Source organism: Calliopsis andreniformis, chromosome 12 (assembly GCF_051401765.1).
Source record: "Calliopsis andreniformis isolate RMS-2024a chromosome 12, iyCalAndr_principal, whole genome shotgun sequence".
Classification (NCBI taxonomy): Eukaryota; Metazoa; Arthropoda; class Insecta; order Hymenoptera; family Andrenidae; genus Calliopsis; species Calliopsis andreniformis.
Window position 1 is genome coordinate 17,438,201 of NC_135073.1, and position 24,067 is coordinate 17,462,267.

General features: G+C 42.8%; 2 protein-coding genes across 3 annotated transcripts; both read right to left on the minus strand.

The window, feature by feature from the left end:
• Positions 1–17,846: 17,846 nt before the first annotated feature.
• LOC143186289 (uncharacterized) lies at positions 17,847–19,292 on the minus strand. Its single transcript, XM_076389863.1, is given in 5 exon segments — positions 17,847–18,138; positions 18,206–18,408; positions 18,506–18,946; positions 18,948–19,112; positions 19,179–19,292. Coding segments are annotated over 5 exon segments (1,215 nt in total).
• Positions 19,293–20,907: 1,615 nt separating this feature from the next.
• On the minus strand, positions 20,908–23,790 carry LOC143185932 (nucleoplasmin-like protein). Of its 2 annotated transcripts, none has more exons than XM_076389262.1 (5): positions 23,629–23,790; positions 23,256–23,371; positions 22,271–22,484; positions 21,877–21,953; positions 20,908–21,046 (listed from the first exon to the last, which is right to left on the minus strand). In XM_076389262.1, the coding sequence occupies exons 1-5, from the start codon at positions 23,648–23,650 to the stop codon at positions 20,936–20,938; spliced, it is 540 nt and encodes a 179-aa protein (XP_076245377.1). In that variant the 5' UTR covers positions 23,651–23,790; the 3' UTR covers positions 20,908–20,935. The 2 variants fall into 2 exon arrangements, with proteins under 2 accessions (XP_076245377.1, XP_076245378.1); XM_076389263.1 differs by lacking the exon at positions 20,908–21,046 and adding an exon at positions 21,344–21,579.
• Between the last annotated feature and the right edge of the window lie 277 nt (positions 23,791–24,067).

Sequence of the window (24,067 nt, forward strand, 5' to 3'; positions counted from 1 at the left end):
TGGCCACCGTAATTCTTCCCCTCGCGAGGAAGGAAACGTTGAGCCGCGATATTTTTTCCCACCGCCAGACAATTTCAGTGCTTTTATGGGAATATTATTAACCTGCGAATCCAAGATCGAAGTTTAGACTATGGTGCAGTTTTTTAGAAAGATGCACTTTCTTTTTAGGGGTTTGATAGGTTTAAATTACTAAGTGGCAAATTTTTGTAAAGCTCTCATATTCCTTCTTGCGTCGAGGCAGTCGATTATTTACGTTCACGCGTCGAACTTGCTAAACGCTTTTTTATCATCGAGAGAGCGCTTACATCGCAGACCGTGGCATTTAAACGTGCAACAACTAATGAGGAATACTCTCGAGCCGGAAATGAGCTGCGAACTGTATCTGCCTTACCCAGAGCTGCGTTATGCGAGCTTTTATTCATTCGAGAACAATCGAGAAGAGGGATTGAGGAGAGTGTTAAAGCTTTTCAAGGAACTGGGGAATCCACGTGTCTGCTCATGCTGACATTCCGAGTAAAGTGGTTTCAAGACAAATGTACCATTTTACGCAAATCCTAAAAGAGTTCACAACCGACGTACTTGCCTAAAATATAAAATAAAATAACCCATAATATTAAAATCCTTAAAAAGATCGACAACCCTTTGCCTTCAAAATCTCTTTCCACACAAAACGCCAGAAAACAACACTCCCATCGTCTGAAGTAATTGAAAAGTCCAACAAATCACAATCGAAACGAGGGCAAAGGGATGCTGCCGAGGCGTTCGACGAATGATAAAGTGACCGGCGGGAAAAGACACGGGGTTGGTAATGTCCCACAGAAAGCGAATATTGTACCGTGTAGCAAAAGGGGTAATTCCGCAGTAGGAAGCCTTATTGGAAAAGGGTAGATAAGGGGGTGGCAGGCGCGGGGGTATGGGGCAGGGGGCGAGTAGGTGTGAATGGGCGTGCAAGCGTGGCGGTGTAGGTGGGGCACAGGAACGAGCGCGAGGGTTGCGGACGCGTGTGAGCGAGAGGGCAGGGTGGGTGGCGCGGCAGCGTTGAACGGAAATTAAATATGCCTCACTCGATAAGTCAGCGCAGCATAGGAGGGCTCCGTATCAACGCCGGGAGATGAGCTATTGTGCTATTTTCGAGCGAAATCTCGGCGAGGCCATCCCCTCGAGTTCTGTCTCTGTAAAACGCTTTTCGCTTATTCCGTCGCCGAGGCGACCGGATATCGGCATGGCCGCTGCTTCCACTCGATCCCAGCGATCCTTTTTTCCGCCTTTTTCAGGGGACAGAACAACGAGAAAAACACTCGGAACAGAGATACACGGGACAAAACCAGAGACGATGGCGGATAATACCCTGAAGGACTCGATAATGAGCACTGACGTAACGAAATTGTTTAATCAATGGAAGCAGCAGGGGCGACTTCGAGGGAATCGTTCGGAGACCACTTTATTCGAGGAGGAATAACGGCAGGAAGAAAGAAGTTAATTCGAGCGGACGGTAAAACGCAAGACGCGAGTGAAATAATTATGTCAGATTTATTATCAAACTCGGCGCAACCCGCGAGCCCTTAGATAATAGGCTTTTTACGACTGGGCCGCGCGAACTGCGCGATTCGAAAGTTACGATACCGTAAAGCCCTCTTTACGAGGCCGTTACCATGAGCTGTTACTCATATTTTTCCCCTCAAACGAGTTGGCTACGCTTCGACAGTGATACCGAATGGGGATCGAAAGTGGCAGGAATCGAACGATGCCGCTAAATATCCCTTTAAATAACAGAGACGTCGGATAGAAAATAATTCCAATCGAATTGGAAAATACAAATGGTGTTCAAACAAGTTTCTTAATTCACCCCCAAGAATATGACGATACATAATAATGGTTTTCCTTCGAGCGGAGTGAGGACAGCATTATGTTTGCATCGAAGGGACAGAATAGGTCCCCGAAAACGAGGAGGACGCTCCCAATAACAATTTCACATAAATGTATCGACTGACCAGGGGTCGTTTGCGCATCGGGGGACACTTTCGACTACAAACGTCCATTCGAGTGGCGCAGAATCGATCCTCTCGAGATCATAACCGTGGCTCGAGTGGCCATTCACCGAGGAGCACCTCTCCTGAATGAATTCGCCGCGTGAAATCCTGGACAAAGCCCCACTCCGACCGAACATCTTCATCCCATCGAATGATTTTCCAAAATCTCTCAGCGGCTGAATGGGACGCGACGCATTCACACCGTGTCCTCGAGCTGTTCATTCTTGCGGCTATTAATGAACTCGTCCCTGAAAAGCGCGAAGAACGCTCGTCATCGCTTCGAAAAGGGAACAACCTCTTTCTTCGAATAAACGGAAGGATCTTGAATCTTGAACAGTGTTGATAAAAGAGTTACGCTTGCAGAAATTCGTGTGAAATAGACTCTCTGGAGAGTGGAGGGTTCATTGAGGAAAAGTGGATGGAGTGAACGAGGAAGACTGCAAGATGTCGTTGAAGCTGGATGAGCCAAATTAATGGTAAGCATTGATACCTAAATCCCGTGGGAGGGTCTCGTGAAAATGGGTAGTGTGGATACTTGAGACCAGAACGTTGACAGGGCAATTAATTTTCTTGACAGAGGAATTTGCAAGTTTAAGAGGATCCGCTAGTCACCGTTCTGAGTACCCTTGTAACCTACTTGTTCTGATAAAACTACAAGCCGTCGCTTTGTAGTAGTTAATACTCTACAAGATACAAATGATCACGTTCTAATCTCCATTGATCCTAACACTCTGAAAAGTCCCCATAGCAAAGGGACCTCTGCTCTTCGTTCAAACCCAATTTTAATCGAGCCACCGAACACGGTAGAAGGAATCACGATGAAAGGAATCTCCTCTAAAAATATATTACCGACACATTACTTCCCATAAAGTCGTCATTAGGATCGAATCGGTGACAGGCTCTCGATCGGGGCGGCGGAAGGTCGAAAAGTCGAAGGCGAAAAATGAAACAGCCTCACGGGCCAGTGAGCTCGGGCCAAGCATCCTTCGACCGTTTATAAATCCAACATAATGCCGTCCGGACGAGATTATTTCACGATTTATCATCGCGATTCGCTGAATGCGTAGGGTGGTCTATTAGGTATCGGGAGGGTGGCAAGATGGCGGCACGGCTCGGCGAACAATTGCGCCCTGGACCGATGACAAATGACACGGGAACCGTCTGCCCGTCTTCTTGACTTACGACTTTTCCTTTGTGAACCCGCGCCCGATACCCAGACCAGGCTCAGGTGTTTTCTCCGAGGGGGGAATTTTTCACGGACTAGGGCTCTGAATTCCGACGCCACCCTTCGATAAGGGAGACCATCGATAAACTTCTGAACGAATTTTTTTAGAGAATTCTTATAGAGTCCTTAAAATTTTACTCATTCTATAATACTAGTGAACTATTTTCTGTTCTTTTTTTAGTATTTGGAGAGACATGTCCTTGTTTGATTGAATACTAATACGATCTAATTCTAAAATAGATAATGACCTTGTGTTTTTGAGGCTCCATCGCAATAACAGAATGACGAACAAAGTAACAATTTCTCACGGTTCGTCTAGAGCATGCAAAACGATTACGAATTGCATTAGCATCATTGGAGGGTCATTAATTCTGACCGCATTAAATATTTTCCAGGGTGACGTTAATGAGGTCACTTATCGAGACCGTGGCATTACCGATGCGAGCCACTTGTAGTTGCTTAATTTTGCGCAAACAAGCTGAGGACGGCGCAATTACAATAGGCCTTTCTTTAAATGGAAATCAGGAGCCGATGAAAGATATCGATACGATTTAAATACGAATTACAAATTTCGATAGGGGACAGCCACTTGAAATTGAACTTAGCTGATAAGGAGGAAGCGTCTCGTCTAAGGGGCAAACTATTATTCAATATTGACGACAGCGGCGAAGTAGTAAAATTTCGTAGTTACGTCTGCATTTAAAATTATTTCGGCTAATGGACCTTAATGCGTTTTCAAACCGTCACATCGAGTGTAATACATCCGGTGATTGTGAACCGATTACCGATTCGTTTAGAATCGTTTTACAATGAAAATAATTGGAATACAATCACCTGGGCCGAGGGTCAATGCTTCGGGCCACAGACAGGGCGCAGGCATTGACATTTGGGAGTCAAGAATCGTGCGTCAATCGACAGAAGGACGCGAACTGCTGTTCGACGTGTCTTCGAGCTACCAATAAACAGGTAATATTTATTCGAACATTATAAGAGAATTATCACAAGTGAAGCAATAACAGGAAGAATGCTTTATGCAATACGTATGATTAAATAATACAATCATCTACATATAATCCGCATAACTTGAAAAATACTGCGATTAATAACGAATCTACCTACTTATTATCACTCAGTTCTCTCAGAATCTTGGTTTCATAGAAGATCACCTAAAAAGAAGTATCAAAGGACCAGAAATCCAAACTAAACTAAAGATCCAGCTCAAAACCCCACAACAGCCAGCTGTCTGCTCCGAAAGCAGGGACTGCGATCTCAGAATTTCTCGATCACGCCTTCCGCGCAGGAAGCATGTTCGAGCATTCCACCAACCCTCTCCCAATCATCATGACCGAAGAAACCATCCCGAGTCGAATTTGCCCTGGTTGTGTCGACAGTGGTCGCACGATCGCGCGGCGAGATGGACGGTGGAGCGTCTCGTTCTTGTCCGCCAACCGTTCATCCCCTCAATAAAGCAGAAGGAGCAGAAGGATCGACGTGGAACCGTAGCGAGGGGGGTATGGATCGGAGGAGGCGAAACGGGGGCGAAAAAAGGAGCGCGAGGATAGGTGGAAGGGGATAGACGATATCGCGGCGAGGAGTTGGCTCGGAACGAGAGCTGCGAACGAGGTGGAACACGAGCCAGGTGCAAAGTGACTCTGGTAGAGTTCCCTGAAGACAGAGGAAGAGGCGCGCACCGCGGGCTGGCTCGAGGAGGAAGGAGAGAACGGCGGACAGAGTCCTCGTATGTCGGCCAGAAGTTTCTCGGAACACAATCGCATATAATACATATGCAATAGTCCCGCTGGAGTCCGCTGCCAGTCCCGAACGAGTGTCCAGAATGGACACCGAACCTCGGACACATCGGATCGTGCAACATGGCCGCCTCGTGAGCCGAGCCGCGCTCGATAATTGAAGGGCTGCCCCCTCGAGCCCCCTCCCACCGAAAGTCCAGCTCCTGCTCTCCTGTGTCATTCTTTTTACCTCCCTTTTGCCCCGTGGATCTATCGGTGGCGGACGGAATTATGACTCCACGGGATAATGTCGCTTGTTATTACGAACCCTATCGACGTTTCCTAATCTACGGCTGCCTGGACCACCTTAGACCCGCAGCTAATTAAGATCGTCGAGCATGGGACCGTGGGTCTAATTGAACTTGCGATCCTTGAACGGTCCTGGGACCTAGAGCTCGCTGCTCGGTTCGCTTCGATCGCGATCTCGGCTGTGCTACGCGGTTTAGAATGCTGGAGGATTCGGTGTGACATGGGACAAGTAAGTCCCAAGTTTCTCGTTTGGAAAATTGAGGATTAATAAAAAGGTGATCACTTGGAAAAGATGTTAAGCCTTAGAATAGTGTACAAACTTCTCTGAAACAGTGTACGAGTTTCCAAAAACCTTGGAGCAACATTTTCTTCGCGAAAAGGGGCAAGAATGGTGGCGATCGAGTAACGAGGGCGATAATAAGAGCCACTTAACAAACGACGCTTAGTCACCGATCAAATCTCGATAGGTAGCCCGATTTTCTCGCGCACGCGGCCAGAGAGAACGACGGGGGACGTCGGGACGCCCGGTCGACTCCGTTATCTCCCGACTTATCGTCAGATACAATAATGGCCCGGGAAAATGTCCTCGGCACACAATAATGGCCTGTTAAAAGAGCCACTTTCTCTCTCGCGCCACGTGTGCACCTTTCTAACCACCTCACCCTCCCCCTATAGCTGCCTCCGCTGCTTCTTCGAGTCCCTTGCGAGGGCCTAAGCAATGGCGTACCTCGCCTTGGAAATTTGCGCAACTCGATGGCCCAGCCAATGATATTCTAGTTTAACAAGATAAAGATGGGGATGCAACAGCTGCTTTGGAGATAGTAGATCTAGGTTAACACTTGTCTCTTGAAACACAGCAAAAAACAGAACAGAAAGAGCTTCTCACAGATTCTCAGCCTTCTTCACTGTCGAAATAACTCTCATAAAAATTTCCAAAAGCACAAGAATCATCCCCCAACATTAATAGAATTACACGACTAGTATCAAAGGTCGCCAAGAAAAAAAAATAAAAATTCATCCCTGGGAACCAAAGTGATCGTCAACCTCCCCCAAAAATATACACAGATGGTACAGCAGCCCATGGTCAATGGACCCGTCTACGCCGCTGCAGATATTACACGCGCGTGCGTGTAAGCGCACAAAGCCTCCTGAAACGCAGTTACACGCGAGGGAGAGAGAGAGAGAGAGCAAAGCTGAGCAGCCGATAGAGGGTGAAGAGCTGCATCCTGTCTCGGGGGTGATTCGTATTACTCGTGTTTGCCAAAGGGATTCAGGGGTTTCGGTGCTTCGGGGGAGGGAAAAATAATTAAAAGCGTTTATCTTGCGTAATCCTGGGCACGAGCGCTGACGGAAGCTTCCGGGGGAGGATCGGAGCAGGCGCACCTGCAATTTCTGTGCGAAGCGTGATAGATCGTCAAGAAACGTTATTATTGGTGACCATGAAAAAGAAGCAGTGGTGATTTATAATCGAGTAATGAATTTTTCATTGGCTGCGTCTTTGTTGCACCCCCTGAGGCATAATTGGGATATTTGGAAGCAATTAATTAAGGACAGAGGGATTTTTGAAATTAATGATCTTGGAATAGCTGCTTCTTTCCATTCATATTTTTAGAAGGATCAAAAAATGGAGGTTGAAGGTATTTAGAATTTCTATCGACTCCCTGTACGATCCAGTTGCAGAACGCTTTTGAAGGAAGTAATACAACTAACAAACTAATGGCACACGCGGTCACATTACGTGCCCAAGTTAACGAGTATGCTTCAAATTCAGGGTCTAACGGCTGACCACGTCCGCCGATGAATATTTATCGAATTTACCGATCGTTGAGTCGGACGAATACGCGGGGCCCATGCATATGCATAATACGCGGTTGATTTAGAAAACAGTATCGTCGCTATTTGTCCCTTTGCGTGGAATCACCGAGCGGGTTCACGGTTCAATAAATTCTTCCACGTTGAATGTGATTTCCATCGGCTGCCGATGGGAATTAAAATTGGTAATTCCCATTGTTCCATTCGCGTCTCCCTTCTGTCTTTTTTTTTAAAAACCCTCCCCCTTCCCTGCTCACCCCCTCTCTGCGTTCATAATTAAAGGCAGGAAGGAGAGACCGATATCAAAGTATAAGTCGAAATTGAGAAACAGCCAATTCAATGGCAAGACAAATTTAATCCCCGACATTGCATATAATGCTTCAACAGTGGAACTTTATGAATTCTTGAATATAAGTGTGGGAACTTCATTGTATAACTTTTGATTGAGAATATATGAAAAAACGAGGAAAGTGCAATGTGCGCTTAATTTTTCTCTATCGTTATGATTAATGAATAATGAACAGAGAAGTCGATTATGGTAGAGAAACTGTAGATAGCTGATTACTTATGGACTGCGGACAATAAGTAACATTTGCAGACAAAGGTTCCCACATTTATTCAGAATTCTTCGAAAAAAAATATTTATGTAATAGTTCATACGTACATTACTGTATTAAGAGATGAGATACATTTTTGTAATTTGAAGCATGTTTTGTAAAAAATCTCTGTTCAAGTATTTCATGTTCGTGAGTAGCAAGGTCTCGATTGCTTAGTGTTTACTTTGAGAATTAATAATAGAGCCAAGGAAAGAGCAAACGGAGCTCGGCTAAACAGCAAACAGAATGATGCCCACAGGAGTCACACTGCTGTATGAATACAGATTTAAACCACAGCACGCATTTTACGACCCAGACACAGTGTTTCAGGCCGCGCGTTTGCTGCACCTTCGCCTGGCTGCCAACTTATATCTGAAACGCTTCGCGTACGTATTTACGGTGTGTGAATTGTGGTTGAATCTCTCGTCATGAAGATATTCGCGTAAAAGACAAACGTGATATTACTTGTGAAACAGTTAGAAACATTTGTCCGTGAATGAGAACAGTGTTCAGTTTGAGTAGAATAAAATATGAACATTCTGAGCGGTATTAGTGACTTAAAAAGCGTAAAGTAGTAAAATCTAATCAAATTGTTTATAAAAAAAATGTCTCGGATAACATAATCTAAAAGCAAGTGACTAGTGGTCAAGCTTCTCGTCGAACGAGAATTTTACAAAGCCTAGAACTTGTTCGAGCATATCGAAACACAGAATAATCAACTTCGTTAATTTGTTATCGTTTCCAACATTAATATCGCTAGTCGTAACAGCCAGTAAGCATGAACTGTCGTCCCGACCGTAAATCTGAAACAGTGGCGATTAGTTCGGTTCGCTCGCTGGCAATGAAATTAAATTTATCACGATTTTAACGCCCCGCCATAATGGACGACTTTCACCTCGCGTTTTGCCACTGACTGCGACTACTTAACTCCACGCATCGCGCTGGTAGAAAAGGAACACTGAAAGATATCGATCTCTAGTAAACATCTCCAGCTGCGAAGGCTTCTACTAATAAAGCCTGGTTCAAGAAACAACAAGGGGAGAAATTTTCAAAAACACCAAACTTTAATCAGGACAATCCTCTATCGTTACTCCACAAATTGAAGATATCTAGCGAGACAGTTGAAGGAGTAATTATCCACAGCTTCCAGCTAAAGAAGCCATAGAAATCTCCTAAAGGAACAAGATTAAACGACGGTAAACAAGATTGGCCCATCCCCATTGTTCCCTTAATTTCGTCGACTCTGGGAAGGCTCAAAGTTTCGACGCGTTAAACAGCAATCTCGCGGTTGAGAAAAATTTTGACGATGTTAGAGCGGCGAACTAATAACGCAAATACAGGTCGGATATATATTCGGTGGAAGGTGAAGCAAAGCCGCTTCAACGTGGCGGACAGTTAATGGGACCACCCGTGGCCCCGCACTCTAATACCGCTACGATTAAACGCAGACAGGATATTAAACTAGGCTCTATACACCGCGGCCATAACACATTTTGACAATGCATCGCCCCCCCAGGGCAATAAAGTAAAACCATAAACCTCTTGCAACGCTTATCCGCATGATCACCAGCCTCCGCAGCCGTGTACCGTGTAAGCGAGCTGCGATGGCTGCTACTCGAAAATTTACCAACAATTTCCCGCCGTAGACGTTCACAACTTCGAGCTTTTTCGTGAATTCTGCGAGAGTAACAAGGACAAACTGTGTAGCACTGGTAAGACCATTGAATGACAGGAGCCATTTTTCGTCTATTAGAAATACTCGAAACCTGTATCCTCTGTTGGAACCAAAAAGATTACTAATTTTGAGATGAAGATCGAAGCTAAATCCTGGAATTCAGTAGCATAAATACCTAGATCAAAAGGAGGAACCCAGAAGACTTGAAAATATAGAATTTTAAACCCTCTGTCTCAATAATTTTTTTTCTTCTAGTCTCCGAAAAATATAGAAAGAGGGCGCAAGAAACCCAAGTCCAGCACAATATCGCAAGAGTCCCCAAGAAGTGCAAATTAAGGCTGAAATCAGGAGAATTCGAGCATGTCGCAGTAGAAGGCCGCGAGGTTCGTTTCTCATCGGCGCGAGTGAAACTGGAGCCGGCAGATCTAATGGTGGCGGTGGCGAGTCATCACGTACAGGGGGGTCAGCGTCACGGGGAGGCGAAAAAGAGAATGGAAATGACGGTCGCGCGAAAGGGTCCGCGTCGTGTTGCGAGCATTAGCTAACGCGCGTGTCATCGCGCGGCGGATCGGGTCGGAGACACGCGAGAATTCGGAGAAAGAAATCGGCAGAGCGTTCGTCGCAAAAAGGGGCATAAATCTGGTTCGAGGGTCGAACCGAAGGGGCCTGCTCGTAATAACACGCCTTCATCAATTAACACTGTGGGCGATTTAAGAACAGCTCGGAGGGGAAGGACGCGATTCATCAAACAGCATCAGTTAACACGATATCGCGTTAAGTCCTGAGGGAATAGTTCCGTGGTGGCCACTCATATTTTCGCCAGCTTGATTCACGACTCGCTTAAGGTGTTTCATACGTGAAGAGGGATTCGTCTCGCGGAACGGAGCATCCTTAAAATGAAATACTGTTATCAGAAGCGCTCGCGGCGGCTCGCAGGAACGAACACCCACGAGGCTCGCCGAGGCCCCGTTTCAACGTAATTGTTTCCCGCTCTGACGAATATATTTCGCATAATATCCGCGACCCGTTCCTCCGCGCAACGCATTTTTCATTTCCGCGGAATATAACGGAACACTGCGCCGAGATCGGGCATAATAACCGCGCGATAGCCGGGGGCCAAGGTTCCCGCTTTCCCTCCTTCATTTCTCACAATTTACATTTTCATTCGGCTAGTAATAGGAAACGCTAGCCGATGGAACATTAGGGAAATAAAAATGCAGGGGATATTCATTTCCTGGCTGATTCGGCCAACTTTTTATGAAGACAATCTCCAAAACTATAGGCATGGAACTGGAATATTAATACCTACTATTTTCAATTCCCAATTTTTGGGTCTCGATAAGGTGGAACCTTAACTCTCAAAAATGTAAGTAACCCTGTTTTCAACTAGATATTAAATCAATTTTTTTTAGTTGGTGTACTCTAGAAGAATTCCTGGGGAGTACAGAATGTGCTCTGGATGCATGAAAACTAGGGAAATATTGGCTTGGCAATTTTCATTAGGTTTGGCACTACAGAGTTAAAAACCATCGCTCAAAAATGCGTGACTGCTCAAAAGGAGAAGCATCGCCGAAACAAGTATCGAAGTCTAGAACCTCTAGCAAAAGCAGTGTCCGATTCGCTAGCCACCGCACACGGTGATAACACTGAACCTCTCACGGACAATTATTCCCCTTATCGAGCGTCAGGACACGGTCTCTCGCGTGTATCCTGAGTGTCGCGGTGACGGTTGTCGGCTGTGCTGGAGCGCTCGCCGTGAGTGCCTTTTAATCTTGTTTCCCCGAGCGTCAGGCATTTTTCTGGGAACAGCAGCGAGCAGAGGGCAGGCCGCCGTCTATTTTCGCCCCCGGAGACGACGATGCTAAACGTTAAACGGCATCACGGTGACAAACGCCACAGAAGAGATAGCGGAGGCCCGCGGCTCAACTCGAACGGATGCTTGTACCATTAACCGCCGACCACAGATTGGGATAGATCCGAGGCCTAATGGAGTCGTCGTGAGCGGCGGAGAAGACGCGGGGAAAAAAGAGACGAGACGTCGTATCTCGTGTCAAACAAATATCGTCGTTCCCACGACATGGAGGGGCGCAGGGTGCAGCATATGTTTCCCTGCAGATCATTTGCGGTTCAAGCTGACCCAGTTTGCTGTCGATCATTCCTTCAGTTTTGAATAGGAAAGTCTTCCTTTCGCATAGACAACATTTCTTAAGTAGATATAACAATCTGGATATTACAACTAAATGTTAAGCTATTCGATGTGACGGCACATCATAAATGTAACTGGAGACTAGAGTACACGACTGTGATATGGATGAGTCGGAGTCTGTCTCGGATCTCTCTTATATAAACTATTGAGTATGATGGGGAGAGGGTGACCAGAGTCCTCAGATAACTACATACAAGCCTGATGAATTTGGACTTTGACATAGACAGTGAAAACAAGAGTGACTAGCAGCGCTCATCGATGACGCAGAGGTAGCAGAAGACTGATCATCTAACAAAAGTTTGATAAGTGTCTCGTGTTGGGACAAGTGGAACAGATCGACGAAAAGTGTAATTGTGTTTCGACTGGCCGCGGAGACTGAGGGGACGTTCCTTCCTCGAATGGGATTCCTTTTTGAAGGATCGCATAGTTACGGCACTGCACTCTTCTCTTTCTCTTTTTCCCTTCTTTCTCCCTTGACCCTCTCTGCTGGCGTTTTAACCCATGTGCCGGTCTTTGCTGGGATATCATCTGGAAGGTGAGACGCAGCAGAGAAGCGCACCCGGTACGGTGGACTAATTGGCCGATAAATCAACCTCCGGCTTACCTTCTCTCCACCGTACCTCCACTGAACCTTTTAGACTCATAGGTGGACTTTCCAGACGTAGAGTATACACGCGTCCCGAGTCTAATTTTGAACGGTGGCTCGTATCTCGAATAAACTCACAGTACTAGATTTTTTTCGTGCAAGAAAATGCACGACCACCCCTATGAATCTTGCGAAGATGTTAGGTCTCCCAAAATATGATAAATAGTAATTTTGTGATTCTGTAATCCATCTAATGCAGAGATTTCTACTGAAGGAATCTAAGGTTTCAAATCCACTAAAGAAGATGCTGAAAATATAGCTTTCATCCTCTGATCTGAAGTCCTTAAATTTATACCGAAGTACTCTGGCAGATAATCTAATTAAATATCGTATAATTTATACCTTATTGTCGAAGAGTATTCAACAGTTAAATAATAATATTTATAAGCAATAATTAATTTTCCTCGCGGCGAAAGTGCCAGAGACTGCTCGCGCTATACTTCCCGACTTTATTTCTATCTCGTTCCATGAGCCTGAGGTCTAACTACGCATACGTTCGCGTATTTAATGCGCCAATCAAGTCCTGGACAGAACGACACGAGCGTGTCGTCCAAACGAGGACGGCGGAGATATTTTATCAGCGAGCATCGAGATCACCGCCGATAACCGGACGAGAAGCCGAGAGTCGCCGCGATAAATTTTCTGACGCGGCCTTCTCACTCGGTCAATTCGAATTTTCATGAAAATTACTTAAAATAAGGAATTTAATCTGAACCTTTGATCTATAATTAATCTCAGGAATTTGGTTACTTTGGAGGAAATTGCTCCGAAAGGAAGAGCGAAACTTGAAAGACTGCGAATGAAGACTATTTAAAGACTACAAACTCTTGACCTTTCACAAGCCGGAGTAGTTATCCCAGAAAAAGAAGAGAACTCTATAAAACTTAAAATTCACTGAATCCACTTCCAAATTCCCTTCATAGTCTCATCAAAAGTGCATAAACTGGACAACTGACCGTCGATGATCCTAATTATCGACGGCGTCGCGATGCTAAGAACGCGAAGAAGATAGGGGAAGAAAGAGGCTCTCGTGATACGGCTCCAATAATCTCCCGACCACCAGGAGTCCCGAGAAGATTATCGTCCCGAGACGATCGGCGCTCGATGCTCCCGTAATTTGTGTTTTCGTTATTGCGTCCGATTCCTGTTCCCCCGAAGGCACGATGGAACAACGACGGTATCTGGTGTCGCGGGATCAGCCGAGAATGCGAGAAACCTCCACCGCGTGTGGAACAGGTTCTTCGTTTTCCGGGGGCAGATCGGTGTCCGCAGCCTCTGCTTGTTACGCCAGCGACGGAGCACCAGGGACAGGAGTAGACAGAGGGAGAGGGGGGGTAGAGAAGGGAACATGTGTGCGAGCACACCACACCACCACGTACGCGCGCACTAATCGCACCGAGCGAACTTGTTGGAATTAATTGGTCCGGCCAATTAACGCTCACGGCCTGAAACGCGTCGAGGGCAATGAAGGCGCACGATTGGCCTCGTCCCCGCCACCCTTCGACGCTCGATATCCTTCCCGGCTCGAGCTCTTCCTGCGAAGGACCTAATTAATTTCGACTCGCGGCCGTTCGCAGAAAATTGAGCAGCGACCTTCCTGGCGAACGAAGTCATCGGTCGGAGGGGGTGCTGGGTTCTATGACTCGGAAGAGGAGTAGGAAATCTTCGAGCTGTTCACAAGTGAGACATTGTGTTGAGAAGAAATGGTGAACCTAGTTATGAAGGTTATCAAAGTGGTGATTGTCTGACTTTAATTTTAGTGTATTGTTCCAGTTACGTCGACTAGAAATTTGGTGGTATAGTGTATCTAGTAGTATGGTGGAGTCATTGTGAATTCATGATGAAGAATAAGTTACAATAGTGTGCTGAGAATCGACGATTTTTCTTCAACAGACCAAACAAAAACTAAAGCCGCAAACGAGCCTCAAATTCGAAGCATAACCACTGATCACGAGTCCCGCAGTTAATTTATGCGCCACGAAGGCTGTTTCAGGTCGTCAGCGTGGACAATCGAAAGTGAATTGGAAGTAAGAGGGTTGAACGCGACGTCTCGATGAAAAACGACGGTTGAGGATGTTCCTGAGGCGGGGAACTTACTCTACGACAACTCTCTCTCTCTTTCTCTCTCCTCTGGTCTCTTCTGCCAGAGGAAAACGTTCCGTCCCGCGATAACTCGATTATTACGGAACATATTGATTCATGTATGCCGCGCGAGGCGGCGAGCAAAAAGCGAATTTGAATCGGCGGGTAAAACAATGAAATAACGATGTAATCTTCGACAATGGATGGCATAACCGGGCCCGAGTCGCGCGTTGTCCGCTTGTTAGCGATGAAATATTACGTATGTACGGCAGCTGTCATCTTACTTGTCCTTTGACGGCATATTTATACCGGTTTCGCCCTGTTCCGCGGCGCCCGATCGCCGATAACGGATGCCCCCTCGCTAATGCGACTTGCTCGCGAGACGCTTTTACGCTTCTGAATTCGTTTCCTTCCACCTAGGCGTTCAATCGACAACCGAGAGGCTTACATCATACATCGGCAACCTTTAGAGGTTTTAGTTAATTGTAGATTATTCCTGCATCAATTTTTTTTATCTGAAGGAATGGAATTATTCCATAGATCACTAAAAGTAGACTCAGAGATATTTGGAACTCAAACTGTATTTAAGATTCTCATAAGTAGTGCCAAAATATAGGTATTCTTATACGTTAACACTTCTATCTCGATAATTGAGACACTTTAAGAATTATTGAAAAGAGGAAAACACAAGGGAAGTTGAAAAATTCAAATATTCGAAACTTTAAAAATTCAAAAATTCAAAAACTTCCATCTTTCTCGAAACTCTACTTCGATGCAAAATCAGTTCATCATAAAATATCGGTAGGCAAAGGAACACTCCGGATTCTAAGAATAAATCTCGTTCAGGCTACCCATTTATCATAGCACGGATAGTAAAAATTGAGGCATTTCGAAAGTAACTTTTCCAAACGAATTACCCAGCAGACCGGCAAGCTTTCAAGTAGTAGAAGTCCGAACAGTTTGCCGATCGCGAGCCATCGATCGACGTGCATCGAAATCCATCAGTGATCTACTGTCTTTCGCGGCGTATTTATGCCGACTTCACACCGTACATGACGTCCGATGGCCGATAACCAGCGCCTGCACTAATGCCCCCAATCAGGATCCGTAATCAGGATCGACGGTTACGTTCTCCGGACCCATTACTCAAAGATCCGACACGCTGAGGGGGGGAAAATATACGTCACGAGACGATTAAACGCGTGTCACGGAAAGCTGGGTTTCTCGTTAACCTATCGGCCGCAGTTACGCGTGCACAGAGAGAACGCTCACAGGTGTCGCCTAAGTAAGTGGCACGGATCGAATCGGATTGTGCCCCGTGCGATTCAGAATCGAAGAGAAACTTCGACTCATTAGATCGAAAAGAGGAAGCACAGAAATTCGATTCACTTTAGTCACGAATGAGACAATTCTTTGACGAACATTATCAGACTCAATTATAAAAGATCCGTATTTTAATTAACGAAATCCAAATTCCTTTGAAATCGAGAAACGTTGAGGAGGGAAAAAGAGACTCGAAATATCCACAGACACGGTGTAGACGGAAAAAAAAAGAGGAGGGGGAGTGAGGAGCTGTTACGGCAGTGTCGGGTTTTCGATCGAGCGCGATCCCCCCGATGGAAAAACACGAAGTGAGAAGAAGAAATGGCGGATCCGTTTAACAAGGTACTTCGCCTACCGGATAATACATAAGGGGTATTAAGGCCGCTACTCAATTGGGTATGAGCTCACCGAGAGGTGGACGTCTCAATTTTCTTCGCGACTTAATGACCGATCGTTAAAACCCGGCTTCGCCTCGAACCGGCTCCGCCGTGGCATACGAGAGAGAGAAGGAAAGGAAACGAGACGAGGACACCGATGGTCCTCACCGAGCCACCGTTTCTACCCGTACCCATACCACACGGCCCCGTCGTTCTAACGTAATCGCAAACTCTCTGTCGTAATGACGTTTATAAGTACCAGGGCCCCGGTGATTCCTTCTACGGCCCTTAATTTCGCGAATATCGATGACCGCCCGCGAGCACCGTAATCGAGACTACCGCGAGTTTCATTCGACAGTTTTGGCAGTTAAAGCCAGAGGAAAAAAATCCGCTGAAACGGAGCTGCCTTTCGAGCAACCCATCGGCCGCCCTGTTTGACAAGCTATTTAAGCCTCAGGTGGCGCTGTATATGTTTTACGATTATTGCAATTAACGATCCGAATATCTTGTTATGAATTTATGAAGTCTACCAATTTCACGGCCGTTTAAACTAGTTTCTATTACGGACACATGACACGAGAATTATTACTTCAAATGAGTTGCTATTTGCTATGTGTCAAGTATGCCTGTGCGTGTTGCTCTATATTACGATCTAACTCGATGCGACAGTAGAAACAGAGTGACGATGCAAATTGCTCGAAAGTATGTTAAGTGTATTGCTTCGAGTCACTCACCATTACAGACGAGTGTCCCTCGGCAGTTTGTCAACCAGAGGCTCCAGATTTCCTGCTGTTATCGTCGTTTAGCACTGAAATTACACAAAACTGATTCGCGCCGATTCGACATCGAGTAAAGGGAACCGGAAACTACCGCATCGTTCAAACCAAATGCGCCCTCTGGCACAGCGGAATGAAAATGCTGTAGTTCATGATTTACCACCTAGGGTGTAGATAATCGCTACAGTCGGTATATCATGACCATCAAATCAGTCGGTATGTACCGACTAGAAAAGTCGATAAACAAAACTTTTCAATAGAAATGATAAAAATGTAAAAAACTTGAATATTTGAAAAATTGAAAATATTGACAGTTATAAATTTGAAAATTCAAGAATTCAAAAATTTGAAAATTCAAAAATTTAAAAATTCAAAAATTTGAATATTCAAAACTTTGAAAGTTGAAACTATTACTGCGTTACTTCTATTTTGGTCTCTATTTTTCAAGAAATGTTTAAAGAATAATCTAGCCATTTTTGTCCTGCGCATGCGTACGTAACGAATTGTAAACCTTACTTCTTTCGAAAACGAGAGGCGAAACCAAAAGCGGTTATCTAATACTCTCGACTTATTTTAATCATATACAATTATAATATGACCTTTTTTTATTGTATCACTACTTTAATGTTCTAAACATAAAAAATCACATCTTTTTAAATGACTACATTTAAGATCTTATTCAGCTCTACATTGGCAATAGAGTGACGACACAAATAGTTGAAAAACTTGTTAAAAATATTGTTTTAAGACACATACCATTATGCATGAACATTCCCACTCAGTTTGTTAACCAATAATTCCAAGTTTTCAACTGTTACGATTACTTTAACACAAAAATTATGCAAAACTAATTCGCGCCACTTCAGCACCAAGAAATAGACAACCGGAAATGACTTCATATTTGAAACCGAACAACACCCTCTGGTATGGCGCATTCACATTATCTTATTTGAATTGCATTTACTGTACAATTAATACATACTTCTTTTCTAACAAGAATATAAGTACGAAGAGACATTCGTAACATTTACATTTATACAAATAAAACATTTAAACAATTTTTTATGTATTCGTCGAGGCGTCGCGAAAGTCAGTCGACCAATCCGTTTGAGAAATTGTTGAACTTCGTTGGACTTCTATCCGCACTATTTCCGGAGCGCTGTGAGCACGCTGCGTTTGCGTTTCCCGCGTGCCTTCAGTTTGAATCTCACCTACTGCAGTGTCTACGTACTTTTTAAAGTTATTTAATCGAATTTTCGACATCAGTTTCGCGTCGCCGGCATAATCAACAGAATTCTGATGACTGGAGACCTTGGTGAGTGACATACTCCTTTCAACTTCATTTACATTCAATCTACCGATAAGCAAATTCAATATATTCTTGACATAAACGACAAATTAAAAATGAAGATATTTCTTACTGAAATGGTAGCCATTTTGCCGAATCTTTATTGCACTTTTTCCTGCTCTGTTCGGTCAATTTAGTAATAATTTTAGCATCGACGTTAATTAACTTCGGTTTTTGCGTGCAACCTTTTAATTTTTCTATATTTAAAGTTAGATGCTGAATTTGAACTTTGAGCATCGCATTCTCGTGAACCAGTCGAGCATTCCTTTGCACTACCTGACAGTATAACGAATAATAATCTTTTTTATGGATTATGGTAATTTTAAAGAGTTAAAGAACAATCAGGAGAACGTATCTCTTGAATGAAATTCACCTGTAGAAATCTTGCTTTACCCAAAGGCAGGGGTTCTTGAAATTTTTCTGATACAATGATATTGAGTTCTCCTCTGCCCTCATCTAGCTTTTCCATCATATCTGACATTACTTGTAAGTGTTCATTTAACAACTGATCCAGCTTTTGCCTCAACATATCTTTTGCATATTTCATTCGCAAAAATTTTATACACAGATTATACGTCGTTTGAGTTTTTTCCTTCAGTTCTTCCCTAAGGGACTTATTCTCTTGTTCTAAGGACTCTCTTGCATCTTCAAGTTCCTTTCTGTGTTGTTGCAATCTCGAAGTCCCACTAACGCACCGTGTCTTTTGGCGTTGCATTTCATCATTGAAATAATCCTTTTCTCTTTGGTAAAAGAACCTTTCGTCGTCCAACTGCTCTAAAATTAATGCGATACATTTAAGGATGATGATAAACTCACAGAAGTTTCCTTTAAATTTTACGTTTGATGTTCCTGACGCTTCGCTGTTGTTTCTTCAACTCTACTGATAATCGTTCATTATCTCGTTGCATATTTTGCAGCTGTACATCCTTTATTTTTATAATATTCTCTAGAGAGATAACTGTTTCCTTCAGGTCTATTACCTTTTAATCATTCACACGAAATTTCTTTATTAATCATCAATGCAGAATAACTTAAAATATCTGTACCTGTTGGTGTAAATTCACTAATTCCTCGTTTGTAATTTGACATTCTGCATTTGTACAAGAAACTTTCACGTCTGTACATTTGTTCAAACTATTCTTTGAACTGATATTCTGCATATCATAATAGCAAATATTACGTTCGAACGATGAGTCTGAAGATTAATGGTCTAATTTTTCTGATATCAAATTACGCTGCATTGAAACGTGTTATTACATTATAAGTTCGATTATAACTTAGTAGGAAATAACTTACCAAAAATTACATGTGAAATTTAGTTAATATATTAATTTATAAAGTTTTGAGGTTCTGTTTATTCGTAGACAATTTCAAAATCCTTAATACAGGATATAGAACATATACTTCTTACACGATGAAAGACTTCGGCATGTTTTTCAGTTTACTACGTCGAGAACTGTACGGACAAGCAATTTCCTTCGATCACATAATGACGAAAAAGCATTTTCATTAAATTAAATAGACGTGCCCAATTACATTGACAAATGACAAACGCTTCAATATGTCAAACTCCTTTAGCCTACGCAACTTGTTCTAATATATTTTTCGATTCAATAGAGACTAATATAAATAATTCTTTGGATAGAGGTAAAACTTTGCAAATAAAAATTACATCATGCGATACTGATTAAAAGTTGTGAAATTTTTTATTGTATCGTATATGTACAAAATAGGTGTACAGACTACTTATCAATCGCAAGAACGTGTTGCATACACGCTTTACATATGCTTTCATCGCATATAACACTGATGTAAAAGCATCACATTGTGTTGTGTAGTACACCTGTAACCCCCTCTTCTGTAATCCTTTCATCAAAATGGAATGAATGTCGAGATGACGCGCAAATATGTTTCTTTTAATTCTGACCTTATTAACTTTTTTAACCCTCTTCACAGTCATTAATAACATTCTGGTATAAGGGTTTCTTCTCTGTGACTATTACCCTTTTCCCCATCTTGTACACACGAAAATAATAAATTACACTTGGAACGTTATCTTCGCAATTAGTTTTTTTTTCGTTGAAGGGCATTATAATTCGTTTTTTAAATCGCGTTTACATGGCTACGGTTAGAATAGTGTACGCTTGCGTATCACTGGAAATGTCGATGTGTGAACACGGCATTGGAGAAGACAAAAAAGGAAACAATGCGAATATACCTTCGCTGTAAGTTCGTCCGCGCTTTCCACTAACTTTATTAACAACAACTGGGCCAAATATTCTCTCAGTTACCCTTTAAAACCCGTGTGTTCGCGTTATCCCGCGGATTTCTCCTTTTTTTCTTCAATCGCATCATTCTATTAATCCCATTGTAGCAAAGTAAGGAGCAAAGTTATAATGTGCGATCGGCTCTCAGAAGAATGCCCTCAGAACTTCCAACTTTATAAAATTTTGTCAAAAAAATAATTTTTGATTCACATCTTTTAATATCCCATAGAGTTTGTCTAATACGTTTGAAGGGTCATTCCTCTAAGGCATTCAGAGAAGTATCTTGGCTAAATATAGATCTTATAGAATCGTTAGTTATACTGTTTAAGTAAAATGTATGTTCATGTGGACCAGTAAAATCTGATATTGTTTCTTTTAGTCCAGTTGTGTCGTAGAAACGTGGAAGGCAACGTTTGTCGTCTGATAATCTGATGAAACGATACTAGATTCGCATAAATGCGGATGATAATGATGGACTTACGTTTATTAGCCTAACTTAAAAGTTTGTTGTGTTTCCATAATATTAAGGCTCGAGCTTATTTTTTCTTGTTCTTATTAGCTTGATTTTTGTATTTGGCTGCAGTTGATGATAATTTGGCATTCTTCTTCTTGGGTTCATCTTCATCATCTTCCTCATCTTCTGGTTCCTATTATATTAAAATAAGAAACCATATAAAAACTGAACAATTTGTATAAAGGTAGCTGTAAACAGTATTGATAGAAAAGGCTACGAAGAAGCAAGGCATGTTTTGAGGTAAAAGATTGTATTACTGACATTCTAGTAAGTTTCTTTTTCCTGTAGTATTCAAAGCATAAATGCAGAAACAGAAAAAGAGGAAACAAGATGAGTAAAGAATAAAAGCAATTATTTCAAAATGGGATGATTTATTATGCAAAAAAATAAAACAGACATATGGAATGAAAACACAAACACAGAAAGTATATCCACGACTTTCGTTTATTCCTTAAATAATTATCTTCAGAGCCCGCCCTCCCCCAGATCTTAATGTTAAAGTAATGTGACTTTAAAATATTCCTGATTAAACTCGTTTTTTGGGGATGCTTGAATAGCAGCATTTATAATATTAGCATTCTATTTGTCTACAGCTTCATCCATCCTAGCACGCTTCGTGCCATTTTTTTTACCATCTGTAGTATGCTTTCGTTTCTTTTGCAGTGCCTGAAATTTGTATTCCTAATATATAGAAAATGAAATGCTATTTCTTCTGTTAACATACATAATAAAAGTATAACAAGAACTATTAACTTCAGATAATTGTTTAAATTTTTTGGTTCAATATATTCTGCACTTTTTTCTCTGGCCTCATAATCCTGATATATCTTGCTCAGAATGTCAGTTAGAAATACAATCTTTTTTTCTTTCGCAACGAATTCTCAGAGAACTTTTAATATGTACATGTACAAAATTGCTTGTATTTATTTAACTAATTCGAAAGTATCGTTAAATTTTTGGTACCTTATCATCATCATCGTCATCAATGTTCTCCTCTTCCATCTCATCATCCATATCATCAAACTCTTCCATGTGTGTACCTAAAAAATTGAAATTAATACACGATTACTTAATATTATTTGAAAATTTGCTTGGCCTCTGATAGGAACGCACGATAATGCTTTATTAATTAGTTACTAATTATACAAAAATTCACACGTGTATTTTATTCCCCTAAAATTTGAAATACATGTTTTATCCATTAAACTTCCTTTGAATTTCAAGTAAGAATTATATAAAAGTTGACCCAAAAGTTTGTCAAGAGGCGCCCCATTACACTTATCGCCCTTTACTATATAAATTTTAATCGTAATACAACGAAACCTTAGCAGAAAATAATTGAGATATAGATTCTTACCAAGAAGATTGTGTCCTACTATGTGAACAGGGCCACTGCCTTTAACCAAAGTAAATGTGACAGGAGGGTCGGGAAAACTAAGATCCAAGATGATCTGTGCTGTTTTTCCCATCTCTAATAGAGCAATTGGTGTTTTAATAGGACCTTTCAATCCCATTGCTTCTACCTGTAGTACATTAAGCTCTCCAGGTTTAGCCTCTGGACCTAAGAGTGCCTATGAATAATAGACAAACGTAAGATATAAATGCTATATTCTTAGTACACGTGACTAAGAAATACCAATACACCGAACATTCAAGCTATTACATATAGTATTCATAACATCCTAAAAACATTGAATTTCTATATAACAGCCGAAAATTAGAACTACTACGAGTAATTACTCAAAAATATCAATCATCAACTCCAAATTATATAGGTTTGAAACGTCGTAACATTTGCACGAAATTAGCGAAAATTTGCATACTCAAATATACATAAATTCTTAATTAACGAAGGCGCCATCAACGCGTCCGAAAAACATCAGCGGGAATTTTTATTTTCTTCATTTCTCGAAATTTCGAAGACCAATAGGGGTTAGGGATCACCTCGCGAGCCAAAGAACTAGAAATCGTCAAAATTTCCAATCCCTTGGTTAAAAATTTGCGCGCGAACATAGCAGGAGATCATGAAAGCACTCCAAAAAAATCGTGATCAAGGGTGACGCCGAATATTGGCCACACATTCTCGTCTAGTTGATGTAACGGCACAGAGAGATGAGTCGCACCGTTCCCAGAAATCAGGAAACGTTGAACTCGCGAAAAGCCGATCACCTACACCGTGAATTCATTTAAGAAGATCTTTGCCGACAAAATCGCGCGTCATCGAGAATCTATAGCTCCTAACGGAAGACTGGCACGAATCCTTGAAACGGCACGCGTCGTGGAGCGACGAACACCGAGGGGATCTAAGAAAAATCATACTTCGTCGGTATCTTTCGACTTACCATTTTTATGATAAGCTTCTGGTCGGCACCGAAATGTTGGTTCGTGCCGTCTGCGTCGTCGTTCTTGTGTTCCGGATCCCATACCTCGCTGGAGTTGGCTCCTTCAAGGGTGATTCCTGAACACACAAATCACAGTAGTACGCGCACAGAATATCGCGACCGATTGCCGTCGCATCGTAATCGAGCAAAAAACGCAAACGTTCGTTAGCCCTTTGGGGACAATGGGACCTCGTCGTCACAATGGCCGAAAGCCAGCCGGCGTCTCGACCATAGTACCGCTCGCGTCGAATGGCCAACGGCGCCGAAAGTATCGGGCCGAGCCAGAAAATAAGGCGGCCACGACGGCCACGGTTAGGCGGCTTCTGATATTTACCGTAGAGATACTCCTCTGCCATGGCGATCGACTTGATATTAAAGGATTCCCGTTAGCGGACGTGTAGAGGGGCCCCGTTGGAGTGTGCGTGCCGAACGAAAGTGGAGAAGCCAAAGACGCCGCGCGCACAACGGTCACTGCGCGAAGAACAGTGGTCGCACGTGCTAGACGAACGCGTAGCAAATGAGTTTCGCGTACTCGGCCTTGCGCGCCCAGAATACGTTCTCTTCTTTGATTGGTCAATGCGTCCACAAGTATCGTAGGCAACGTTGCCATTTATAACGTCACAGAACACCACTGATGGATTTGCAAAGGGGATCCCTTAGCCCGAACCGTTGTGTCGGTTGGGAAAATAGCATTAAAGAAGAGATAAGAACACTTTGCTTGAGTTTCTTCACAATTTTCTATGGATACTCAAGTAAAAAATCTTTGACATAAT